The sequence below is a fragment of the Rhopalosiphum padi genome, chromosome 4 (assembly GCF_020882245.1).
Source record: "Rhopalosiphum padi isolate XX-2018 chromosome 4, ASM2088224v1, whole genome shotgun sequence".
Lineage (NCBI taxonomy): Eukaryota > Metazoa > Arthropoda > Insecta > Hemiptera > Aphididae > Rhopalosiphum > Rhopalosiphum padi.
In genome coordinates, this window is record NC_083600.1 from 21,565,353 (window position 1) to 21,580,153 (window position 14,801).

General features: G+C 32.7%; 1 protein-coding gene across 2 annotated transcripts in view; it reads right to left on the minus strand.

Moving 5' to 3' along the window:
- The window catches only part of LOC132928343 (mushroom body large-type Kenyon cell-specific protein 1), a 38,469-nt gene extending 23,940 nt beyond the window's left edge, over positions 1–14,529 (minus strand). Inside the window, exon 1 of one of the 2 annotated variants that reach the window (XM_060992937.1) lies at positions 14,167–14,529. In XM_060992937.1, coding sequence (XP_060848920.1) covers positions 14,167–14,284 — 118 coding nt within the window. In that variant the 5' untranslated portion in view covers positions 14,285–14,529. Of the gene's footprint in view, positions 1–12,799; positions 13,288–14,166 lie in introns of those variants that run through there. The other variant, XM_060992938.1, reaches the window with a different exon arrangement.
- Between the last annotated feature and the right edge of the window lie 272 nt (positions 14,530–14,801).

Below are 14,801 nucleotides of genomic sequence, written 5' to 3' on the forward strand. Positions count from 1 at the left end.
ATCAACTGTGGGTAAATAATATTATAATAAAAGCGCGAGCATAGACTAATAATAATAATAATATGTGATTTGTAATTATTAGTATACCTATATATGTTATAAAATTATATTGTGCTAGAGATGTTTTCTTTTCAGTATACTCCCGTCTTAAATTTTGGTATTAAGTTATCCTCCAGTTATTCCTCAAATACCACTAGAACGTTATGTACCGCCACGCTGATATATGTACCGAAATAATACCGTATAACACGGCACTATAAAATATATGGGTTGACAGTGTTTACGGTTTTTTTCGGTATATACTGGTTTTAATATACCGCAATATCGGTATCCGATTTCAATATACCTTCAAACCCTATAATATATATAGTGTATTCGAGTATTTGAGGTATATGCATTGTATTAATTATTATTTTGACGGGCCAGGGTCTTTATATGACACAAGTACCTACACCTATGTAAAGTTTGTAACTATTTGAATTAACATTACCAAAATATAAATATTAATAAGCTCAACAGTATTTGAATAATCGTAATTCAAAACAAAAATTTCAACTAAGGTTTCAAAAATTGGGTTCACGTTAGCGGCTCATTTGCTTAATAATCATAGTGGTGTAGCGTGTGATGGAACGTAGAAAGGAACAGCGGATCGGGTTAAACGGTAAGGCATTTCGATTTCGAAGTTACGGAGATTCAAGTTTGCCACTTATCAATCATACGACGGACCTAACACACACATCCAGTGCGCCTTCGTTCAGCCGAGGAAGGTTATAGGCCAAGTACATTTGTTACCGTGAAGCGTATTGCGGACAGGGATTCTTGTACTGCACATTAATATGTGTCGGGTTTTTTTAGCGGTACGGCTATTTGTTGCGTCGAAAAGTAGCATTGTTAATCGTTATTGCGGTAGTCGGTACTGCTGCTGCTGCTGCTGCGCTATTATTATTATTATTATTATTATAAACACAGTCGACAATTATTATTTATATTAATTTTATATTATTTTAACGGGCCGGATTAACGTGTGTATTGTATAATAATTATTGTAACCTCGCGCGCGCGAAATTCCGGCATTATCCTGTACACACACGCCTGACGTCATTTCGCATGAAACTCGATATTTTATATTACACCCGATGAAATATTCGACGGCGATAAAATAAAAACCATAATAAAAGCGTCACGATGCAGACACGGCATACACCGTATATACACACGCGCGCACACATAATATAATATAAATACATAATCGTATAAACAATACTTAATTTACCGCACTATCTGATCGATTCGTATCATAGGTATACCTATTCTTAGTTATTATTATTACTGATATCGTACAGGCGCCCGTCCCGTAGTCGCCCCGGACGGAAATCAAATGATATTAATATAATATAACTTTAAATGTATAATAATATAATAATATATAGGCACGAGTAAATGTCGTAGGCTGTTCGCGAGAACTTAAATATATAGTCATTTTACAAAAAGGTGAGCTGCCTCTTTTGGAATTAAACCCTTTTGAATTTTTTTCATCGAAGAGCCGAAACATTTTGAGACTCACTGCCAACGGACTACATTTACTACTGGTGGTCATTATAATAATATAAGCCATTTGAGAAAACTTGGCTATTGCTTATCGATAAGAGTATATACATTTATATTTTGTTTATAATAATGGTATTTATATAATATTAAACTATATTTTGATATTTTTAAGTAGGTACAACAATGCTTTGTTTATTATTATGCATATTTAATTAAATAATTGTGAAATAATCAAATAAAAGACTATATATATATATCAACACAATGGCAAAACAATTTATTCTAAATATTTTACATATTGTAATAATTAATAATAGCCCATCTAAGACTATTTATTTCGGAGTGAACGAAAAGTTGGATTGTTTAGAATTAATTTGTCTTAAAATATATTGCAATAAATCTCAGTTGAGAATAATTTAAAGAATTGTTTTTTTTTCATATATTGAGAAATTAACTATTAACTATTATTTTTCGACATTAATTAATACAAATGGAAAATAATATAGGTTATGGTATATACATGAAATACTATTCTAGTATATTGTATTACACAAAAAGTTGTAGATTAAAACGAAATAATAAATAAGTTGTTATTACTATGGAATGAAAATAATTTATGGTGAAATATTATTTAATAATGTTGTTAATAAGAATAAAGTAGTGGATTGGTGATGAGCTCAAGTTCTTCGAAAAATTTGACGATTGTATATTCTGGTTAAACTGATGGTGATGCATTAGCTGTAAAATCGGCGTAGGTATAAATATTTTAAATGTTTATATTTTCGAGTCTAGAGTGGTGTCACTTTTTGGACTTACTGACGAGGTACAGGATTGTTAAAGAATAATTGTTAGTTGTTAAATACTTATATCGGTATAACTAAGCCCAGCTAAAATAATTTAAAAAGAAACATTGCTTGAATACTGCAGAAGAGCTTAAGAATAGGTACCTACTGTGAAAAAATGTTAGAATGACTATATGTTTCAAATGGAAAAATTCTAGCAGGACGTACTCGAGAAAATCAAAAATGTATTTTCGATTCACGTAATAAGAAATAAATTTTTTATAATATGACATTTAATTAAGATTTAATAGATTATTATACGTGTCGTCATTGCATAATACCGTTCATGTATCTATCGTCTTATTTTGTTACACACACACACACACACACATATATATATACGTAAACGTTTATTAGAATTAGAAACAATTAAAACATAATATTGTACCTTATATTATACCCGTCAATCCGCGTCGGTTTTGATTATACATACGATCGTGAACGAATAAACGACGAGCGTGTTGAAAAATGAATTTGGAAATGACCGCGTACTCTATAGATCGCCTATAGTCTATAATAAACGTACGTACCTATATACTACATCGAACATAGGTACACGATGTTATGACTTGATGCGACGGTAGCAGGTAGGTAGGTATACCGCGAAAAAACCACACATATATTAATACGGTCGCGCCGGATGTTATTGCGAGATAACATTATATTATTATAATACAGCATCAGCAGCTGTACGCGCACCATAATATAGACGTTATATAAATAAGGCATGGACCGTACGCGCAGAGAGAGAGAAGTTTGGGCAGAACGTGGTTAGAAAAATATATGGCGACAACACGGTCCGCGTAATATAGACCGAGACCCATTAATAATATCGAGTTATTTATGCACACGGAGAGAGAACAAAGATTATAATAACAACGTTTTTAGAAAAATATACCATACACTTTGGGACTTATATCATATTATTATATTATTATATTATATGCACGCCGCGCAGGTACATTGGCCATCTCTTGCTAACGGCGACGTTAGCACTATACACCCATAATAATAGGCAACCCGTTCACGTATACATTTTTCTATGTGCAGCGTGCCAGCGTATACACCGGAACTGCAAATCGTTTAGTACAATATAAGTAGGTATAGTTATATATTATGTATATTTTATTTATTTTTTTTGCAAACGCACCACTACACGCGAAAACGACACACTATTGTTAAAAACATGTACACGCGATGTTGTTTATTTTTTCGGCGTTCGAATCGTGATATAATAGTATAATAATAATAATAATAATAATAATAATATAAATTACCTATACATATTATTATTATTTATCATTAAACTAATAGCGAGGCACCGCGTATAGGCAATATCCGCGTTCAAGTTAACGGTCTACATCACTTGTTAGTTATAATAACTCGACACTGAAAATGGCCACGTGTAGTGCGAAACAAGACTTGAACAAGAAAACTTAAACTCGACAGTGATATAAGGCGTGTGTGTAGCATAATGTATCATAATAGTAAAATATACGTTGGTAATAATGTATTTTATTGTGTGCCGTTTAAAAAAAAATCAAATCCCATATAATAATAGTATTTAAAGCGTATATTAATATTGTCGTGCATGCGTACACCGCAAGTTTTGTCATAGCCCAAATGTTTTTTTTTCAGAATTGAATTCTGATTACACAGTAACTGCTATAAAATAGGTTTTTAGAACCGTTTAGGTTTATTTCGCTATAAACTAATCATCGGCAATATGCGGTATCGAGATATATATATAGTGACCCCTTCAATCTCTCTCACACACACACAAACACGTACGCGCATAATATTATGTGTAGTGGATAAATATTAAATGTACATAATATAGCTAAGAACAGAGATTGTGACTGTCTTAATAGAATATAGCTTAAATGTATATATGTATATTGTATATAAATAATAATGATAATAATAATAATAATAATAATAATTAGGAAACAATTAAACGCTTTTATGCCATTGACATACTTTTAGTTATAATAACGTTGAGAGTTTTGCATAACACGATATATTAATTTATATTAAGATGTTAATGATTGTGATATTAAAAAAAAATAAAAATAATAAACATCATTTCACACGATTCCAATAAAAAAACCATTTTAAATAATTTGTATTTTTCAACAATCAACGTGATTCATAATAATATAATTTATCGTTGCGAGTCGAAAACTCGAAACCCAATTTACGAATTCTGACAGCTGAAAACTGATTATAGTTTATTGGTTCGTTATTAACTTATACTGTGGTTTAGGCGCGTATATATATACTCTATACAAACTACAATTTTACTTCATGGTGGGCTGATAAAAATTATAATATACAATTTGAATGCCATTAGTCATTATATTATATAATAGCACAGTTCAACGAATTTTGCACAGTACTTGCTATACCTATCTATATAGTTTAAAATAAACGGTACCTAAACTTTTATACTTTTGCGCAGTTAAAATTGTTTCATGGTTGTATAACACGTTTAAAATTAACTATAGAATTTTGTTTTTTATGTATTTATTTTTTTGTTAATTCGATTAATCTTATAGGCATGATAATATTATACAATATTTAGTAAAACCAAAAACATCGATTTATTATAATTTTCAACGAATATGTTAAAAAACGGATATTCTTATACAAACGAATTAATAACTATTGGTAGATTATCCATGTATCCGTTTGACAGATTAAGTGACAGAAAAACAAATTAAATAAAAGTTTATAGAAGTTGGCTACTTGACTTTTACAAATTTCGTAAATAATTGGTTGCAAATTGCAGCCATCTTCCATAAAACGGATCTGATATGTACTAGAATTCATATTTAAAATGAAATGTTTATGAAAAATTAACTACTATTTATTATTTTTGCGATTACTACATAATAATGTGTTACAGTATCCATTTTTTTTTAAATATTAGCTGAGTTCAATAAAATGAAATTAAGTAAGCAATCTAATAATTATAATATGATAAACATAAACGATTAAATGTAATAATATCATGCCAATATGCCATGACCGTATTAAATTAGCTTTTAGCATTTAGCAGAGTTTAATTGTAAGAAAATATAATAATATAATATTAGATAATTTTTAACCAAAAATACATCACATATTATGTTCATCACAAATTTAAAAATTTAAGTTTAATAAAGTGTGATTTATATGAGACTGCATCATAACCTCATCTAGTAACACATAAATATTTAGATCACAATTCAAAGCGCAAGTAAAACCTTATCTTTGCAGGGTATACATTTAAAACGATCATTGTACATATATCAAACTTTATGTATAAAAATTGCGAGGTCGATGTACCTATACATAATAAAATATTATAACTTATACACCATATTCTGTTATATTATTTTATTATGTATAATTGTATTTCAGTATTTGATTCAAACCGTTATATATTTGTGAAGTTAAAGATTTTGAATTAAGAAAATATTTAAACAAGTAAAAAATTATTTATACATTTTTGATATCTGATCTGTATATTATATACGGTATTTCTTATAAAGTAAAATTCTCATTATTTAAAAAAATTGAATTTTTATTATGATTTTTAAATTTTTTTTTTACTATTTCCAGCGACAAGAATTATTCTTAAGCAAGATATAAAGAAAAGTTAAAAGAGTAAAAAAGAGTTGAAAAAGTATCTTTTTTCTTCGCAAATGTTGTTTTTAAATAACTTCAAATCACATACAAAAAAAAAACATTTTCAAAAAGTTAATACTCTTAAAAATAATCAATGTTGATTTTTAAAATAATTACCCATACTCAGTACATGGTCAGTATAATAGGAGCGTATACATATTTTAATATACACAATAATGTTTAACGAAATTATAATAAACATACATAAGTATATATAATATAATATCAAAATTATTGTAAATTTTATACATAAATAAAAAAAAAAGATGAATATATAGTAATTTTAAACGTACCTATTCATATAAAACATTGGAGTCGCTCGTTTCATAATTTGAAAAAAAATTGTAATAATAAGTATAATACGAAATATTTACACAATACAGTACACTACATATAATAATACATATATATATATATTATATATAATTATTTAAAATCATAACACATTGTATAGACGTTTATAATGCACAAATAAACGGTAACGCAAACATACACACACCCATATTTATTATAATATTATACATACTCATATGCCGGACATTCTTCATTCAAATGCGATAAGGTTCATTTTGCCCAGCGAATAACATCATTAAACGATAACAGTATGTTGAACTTTTGTCTGATCGGCGGAACAGCTGCGCGGTATTTTATAATATAAGCGTTTAGTAGTATTTTGTCGTTTTACAATGTCATTGCACTCGAATATTACAATATTTTCGAATTAACTAATAATAATACCGTCAGAGTAGTCCAACGCGAATGTATATTATTATTATGAAAAATAATATTGACTCCATCGTATTACAATACGCGGAGTACACCTACTGGTTCATATGATATTAAAATATTGTATATATACAGCGTGACACTCGCGGTCGTTTAACGTTCATACTGTTATGGCATCAGTGGTGTGATGCGCGAAACAAATAAATGATAGTAATAATAATAATATAATAAATATATACTTTATTCAAAACGCCGTTTGCAAATTAAAAACAAATGGCATATCAAACTGCTAAAAATTTGCAGCGATTCGTATATATTGTTTTCATTGCGCACGCGCACACGCATGACGTTTGTACGCGGTTTACCAAATGTGTCGTTCTCGAGTATAAGCCCAGCATTTATTATCTAATAGAAAAAAAAATCCTAAAAAAAAAAAAATGTACGAAGGCGTATGTTTGACATAAAAACTATTCAGAGCCAAATAAAATAACATTCGTTTGCAAAACTATAAATTTAACCAAGCCGACATCCCCGATGAACGAAGGACTAAAATATTATACGTTATTAACTTTTCAAAAATTCTCACAAAAATAATCTTATCTTTCATATTTTATGTATGCAAAATTATTTTCACTATACATATGACATTATAAACAAGTGACTTTTTTTTCTTTCACAGAAATGTATATTAATTGTGAGAGGAGATCTATAGCAGAACCGCATTTATGTATGACGTGTGTATATGTATCTGTATGAACAGCATGTCAGTCTAAAATATATCATTATAAATAAAATATTGTACCTAACCTAACCTACACGGAGCAACATCGTTTAGTTATAGTATATATTCACCTATATCAGGCACATCATCTGCAGTATTATTTGTAAAGTAATACAGTTTATCTTGGACATAGATTAATAGACGTATTGGCTTTATATTTATATATACATAACGAGCATGTACCAATAGGCAATAATAACATACACAGGTAATACACTTGAACGAAATTAGAATAGGTATATACCTACCTACCTGCAGCTACTTCAATCAATATAATTTTCTCGTCTTGAAAAACGAGTTATATGTATATTATATATAGTAAATGTGGAAATAAATCTGCAATCGTAATATAATTTACCGTGTTTGGTTTTACTTCACTATATAAAATGACAATTTTACCAGAAATTATACTATACTTACAGTATATGTAGCGTATATAATTATAATACATACGCGTCACGATGTGTGTGTAGTTGCAGTAAAATTATACAATTGGCAACAATTATTTTTCAGAAACTTATCGAATTTTACGTTTTATTAGTAAAAAAAAATAATAACAATTTATTATGCTATAGGTACTCATATATAGGTACATTGCGCGCATTGATCGGTTAAACATATATATTGTATTACGTGTATAAATGACAAGTACGTTATCTTCGCGAATCTCGGGGAAACAAATCGATTTGTGCAGAGTTTTCATCGCGGTATTGCAGCAGGCCTATACATAGTATAATATATATATATATATATCTGCGCGCGCGCGTGTGTGTAGTATATATAGGTATATATATATATATATATTACGACCGACTACGATATGTGAAAGTCTATCGCGCGGTCTCTCCGCGGAGGAGACGCTATATAAACGTCACGAACTTTGAATCGTGCGTAACGAGACGCTATATAATATTATTATAGTATATTATATTTAGGCCATCGTCATTATTTTATACGAAAAACGGCAATAAAGGAAATACACGCGCGTCTATACAGTAGTTAACAGTCACACTATATATATATATATATGTATAGGTATAATATTTACACCTGCAGCGGGGTGACAACGATGACTGCGTATATATATACGTATAATACGTTATTATTATAATATAATTAATAAGGATAATGTGCGCGCGATAATTAACGCGGTTACATATTGTATAATATAATATTATTATATATGTCGTTGAAAATTTCATATGATGATATAGAGATGTGATGCGCGCGCAAACGCGGTGTTTGCTTTGAACATACTGTACACGCGTATATAATATATTATCTGTTTTTTTTTTAGAGACTTTATTTTTTTCGAAATTCCCGTGCCCGCGGAGGATTTTAAAAACAATGAGTCACATTTTTTGGCACGAATCCGCCGGGAAAACGCGCGCGGTCGGCCGACCGTACAGTATATATAATATTTTATCCTCATTTTTTTTTTTATTCACTTTGATTCAGTATATAGACGTGTATTATTGTATTATTATTGCGTGTACGCGATCGGTTTACTCGCGGTTTTTATTTCGGAAAAGAAACACAAACGTTTACAAAATAATAATCGAATCCCGAGAAAAACGTGTATTATATAAGGACGCACATATTATGTTATTATGTTGTTGTCGGGCGTGAGCGTTTCATTGATGATCGTAACCGTTTGCTATTTGTGCGATCGAAAAATATACGATCTATACAAGAATATATTACGGCCATGCACAGTGTGCAACAATTAATTCTATTATATGTATATGTGGTGTACTATATGGCTATATGTATTATATTGTGGTCAGTGGGCGAACACCGTTTGCGTTGATCATTAAAAAAAAAAAGCATAAATTAATCTGCGCTTCAATCTACACTATTCAAAACGTCAAATCACACCTTAAAGAGGCCAATTTCATTGCGATTTTATTTATTCAAAAATATAATATACATATAGTATATAAATTGTTATTATTCCTATATAAATATGCGCATATTATACCTTGAAGTAATGTTTACATTTCCTTCTTGCGGCTACTTATTAAATTCCTACTCTGCAGCTCCTCTCGTAAATTTTACGTAATTATATGATTTTTTCCTGACTTAAGAATAGTCGTTTAACTATGTATATATAATATAATATATAATGCAAATAATTCAGTGAGTTCAACTAAAAAACCATTCGCGAGCTTGTTTGTATTGTTAAAATTAAATTCACTTTCAACTTATATAAAACTCAAACATATTTTTTTAATATTTTAATCGTACAATTATAAAACGGAATTTATATAATAAATGTACTTATATATATATATATACTGTATATACTGTATATTATAAGACTCTCGAAACACTTAGAATATGATAAAAATTACAATCACGTCTTTATGCTATATAAAACTGTTCTTATGAACTTCAAATGAGTCGGAATATTATTACTGTGTTTCATGGTTTTTTGCTTAAATTTGTATAAATACCTAATAATATACTGTTTATTTTGTGTTAGTTGTGTATATTTATCTACTCTATATATAATCGTATACCCTTTGGCCTTTAAATGCATTTACAATAATGACTATATTTTATACAATACGCGCGAATTTTCATTAATTTACAATACATTTATATTTTGTTAGATACCTATACGGTAATAATGCAATTGCGCTGTACACCACTTTATTATAGATGTCATGTGTATATCAATTCCTAAAATATAATATATTATATACACTTTACGAGTATAGGTACCTACCTATACTCACATATTCAAATGCAGTTAGTGCGAAATGTTTCACATAAAATTCGTATATCATGTCCATATACGCGTGTCATATTGTCACGCCGATGATGGTCAGTTGGCACAGCTGTTTCGTGTGATTTGTCCGCATGCAGTGTATTTTATTGATGCCAACGAATAACGTAAGGTTTGTTTTGCACAATAAAATGCTGGATTTTACGAGTACGTAATCGGATAGCATAATAATGTATACTGCATTGAAATGTGTATAATCTATAATGTTATTTCGAATTGATCACGGACTTGTTATAAGGGGCACAGCAATATTGGTGCTGTATACTCGCATAGGTCTGAGGTCACGTCGTCGTCGCGCGTAGGAACAGAATGGTATATAAAGCTTTTATTTGGTAAAAGGTTATCAGCAGGTTTTCTCGGTTTTTTTTTTTTTTTTTTGCTACAGGCAGGTCAAATTCTTTATCAATAATAAACATATATTCATATAATATTTAAACTATAAACCGAAAAAAGAAATGGCGTTACTCATTATGACGATAAATTATACATACAATATTATTACGTGTATTATATATGGAGCAGAGGAGTGGGGCAATTTGTAAATTATTGTTTTAAACCAGACAGCTATATAATATGTGTAATGTATATTATATATAAAAAGATAGATAGATATATTGAGAGAGAGAGAGAGAGAGAACTGTATTAAAATTATGATATCAAAGCAATCGACAACTTTATAAACATTTATCTATACGCAGCCTTCAAAACCATTGAGGATTTAAATGAACGAATATGTAAGTATAATAATATTATAATATGTAATTACAATTATTATTTATAAAATAATTATTTAGGTAACATAATGTGTATGTATATATAATAATAATTATAAAAATATAATGTATGTATATAATATGTTATAATATTTTTACCCGACGACGATGACGGGTTGTTGAGGTGGCTGTGTATGTGTGTGTGTGTGTGTGTGTGTATACGTACACATGGAATAGTCGATTATGGCGGACAATTTGCGATAACCGTTGAAAAACTGTCGTTTGTTGTCTGTGTGCTATTTTTTTTTAACTATTAATCAGTTTACGGTCGAACGAAAAAAAAAAATAAAAACTTGAGAACAAAGCGATAAATACGAGTTTAGTATATTATTATATTATAATATATTATAACCCACAAAATATTAAAGTGAAAAAAAATAATATATGTCATCGGAAATGTTATGATATGTAACGTCTCTCTCTCCGATAGTGTCTACTTTATGTGTTTGTAGTGTATTTACAACAATCACAACTATAATATAAACGCGTAGGTATACTTAAAAAAATACATAATGCGAAACAGGTTTTTTGGAGGGTATTTTGTTCTATCTAGCACATATCCGATTCCAAGTTATCGTGTCTATTGGCATACCGTATACGTGTAGTACAATATAATATATTATATTCCCCCGTCACGTGACATCGCACGAACCCACCGTATTGTTATTAGTATTACACCTACAACGGTGCTCAAAAACAAAATCACGAAAGGAAAGAAATCGATTGGTCGAGCCGGGTTAGGGCTGTTTTCCTTCATTACTGCAGCAATATATAATACGATGAACCGTGTATGCGTAAGGTTAGTTATGTGCATTGACCGTTTTTACACAATAATAATGCTTGTCCGCGGTGGACAAATACATATTACATACACGTTTGCCAAATGGAAAAATACGAATAAAATCGCAGAGGAATCGTGAAAAATGATTATTATGGACCGATTGGACCGTGCGAAAACGTTTCGTGCGGCAACGTTATAGAATCTAATTTGGCTAATGACCGGCAAATCACGGGGCCCCTTCGTCCGGCGGCGATCCATTTGCATAATTGCTATTGCATACTAGACCCCTACCCCTAGCGCATATTGTTGGTACATACAAACATACTTTTTTATTTTTTTTTTTTGTTATTTTAAACGACCGTTTTTATCCACGTGCGAGTTTTACATTGTAACATAATAATATAATAATAAGAACTGTATAAAAACGACTAACCACTTATTGTGTGTGTGTGCACTTTAATTATTCGTGTTATAAAATTATCGTGGTGACGAAGTTACACGATTCGCTGTAACGAAAACAGCACTTTGAATTTAATCGTTTTTAAATAAACAACACACTCGAGACATTATGCATACATATATTATACATGCTTTTATATATATATATATATATAGAGAGAGAGAGATTTGGTAACAAATTCGGTGATAATTATATGACTATTTAAATATTCACGTATACACAAATAATTAAATTAATTACACTGTTAGTATAATCACATATGTTTTTTAATTTTATTTAACGTTGTTCGACGAGAAAGAGAGAGAGAGGTCAGTCGCAATTTCAATAACGCCTAATAAATGTGACCTAATCTAAGGACGCGGTTTAAACAATGGTTGACCTAAAATCACGACGTCAAACAAATTTATAAAAAATCATAAACGTACCGTGCCTGAACGCTCTGGATCGCCAAGTTTGAGGCGACGAAAAAAAAATTGAGTTTTGCCGAGAATTCGGTGTCCAAATAATAGTCGTTTGTCGGTGGCAATACGAACACGAACTCGTCGAACACGAGTTTAATACGTTTATAACGAAACGAAAATAATTAATTATTTACTTAGAACTGATATAATCGCACGAGCACAAACAAACGCACACTGTGAATAAATAATAATAACGATAATAATATAATAATAATAATAATAAAAAAAAAATTTAATTAAAAAATTTGATAATTATAAAATTTATTTTTGAAATTAAAAAAATAAAAGGAGTAAAACGGAAAAAAAATATTAAACAGATTGGTAATAAATTTATTTTGAAGTCGTTGCGACCGCCCGTTGGTGCATCCGAGCACAGTGCATCTGAATGCAGGAGGACCGCTCATTTAGGTTGGTCGGGCCGTCGTCCTTGGAGAACACGAAATGTGCAACATGCATTAGGCTGTCGAAAAACTGCATTTCGCCGTCGCCGCCCGGCGCGCACACACGCACACCCGCCCGCCCCCACCCGTCCGAACAAACGCTGCCGTCGGGCCGGAGGAGGGAATCACGAAGACGTCCGATGCACGGCCGGCGCCGAAGACGGCCGAACCACTCTCGCGCGGGGAGCGGTGGGGCACCGGCAGCACCCCCGACCCGCAAGTCTTTTTTGTCTCACGCCCCGCCCCGCCGCCGGCCCACGGTGCATTTCCTATAAAACCCCGCCGCTGCCGTTACCGCCCCCACCCCTGACTTCAACGCCGACAACGTCGTCGTCGACGCCGCCACCACCGGCACTATCATCACCGTTACCACCACCACCACCACCACCACCATCACTACCTCCACCACCATCACCACTACCACCATCGGCGTTGTCGACACTATACACACACAACACGGCTACTGCCGCGCCGCCACCTCCTCGACCACATCGCGCGCGCCTACCCTCGGCCTACTCGGATTGACCAGTGTGCGTGCGCGGTTTTTTACGCCTAAAAAAAAAAAAAATGAGAGAAAAAAAGAGGGTCCCGGGCCGAACGAAATAATCGATTTTCGTTGCCGAAACGTCGTCGTCGTCGCCGCAGAAGATATATTATTATTATTACTATTATTACTATCGTCGTCGCGGCGAAGAAAAACAAGATAAAAATAAAAATAAAAATACGTTACAACGCGGATCGCGTTGAGGCAGGTCATAGGTACTAACAGTACACACACACACGGTACACTGTGAACGATGTATATAGGTGTGTAATAATATATCATTATGTGAACGCTCGTCGAGCCGTCGTGAGTTACGTGCGTTAGTGATGATGGGCTTGCGTACTTACCGATGATGAGCACCATGTTGTGTGACCACCGGCGCAAGTGTTTCCTGACCGCCTGACGGTCGTGCGCCGCGGCCGGGCACGGGCCGCATCCGACGGCCGTGCGGCGCTGCAACTGCATCGTCCGCGCGGCGTAATCGCACCCCGTGTACACGCGTGTATTATTATTATTAAAGTGCACTGTGCAGTTGTATGCAGTCGTCGGCGTCGTCGTCGTCGACGAGCGCGTTACACTCTCTCTCGCGCGCGCGTATCAATAATTGGCGGGACGGCGCACGCGGCTCTCTATACTCGGCCACACGACGGCGACGGTGACGGTGACGACGACGGTACGCGCGCACGGCGGACGGTCGCGTAGTATATTACAACACCGCGCGCCAGTGATCCGGCGTGTGCATGTATATGCATGTGTGCGCGCGCGCGTGTGTGCGTTTGTAAGTCAGTGTGTATGCGTTTGTAAGTGTGTGTGTGTGTGTACGTGTATGTGTTTAAATCTGAGCGCGCGCGCGTGTGTGTGTGTATATGTGTATGTGTGTATTTCGTCGGACGCGTTCTTCGGTAGTGACGTCACGAGTCTGCGGACTGGCCGGGCGGGCGGGTTGGCACGTCGTGATGCAACACGTAGTTGCATTCGTTCC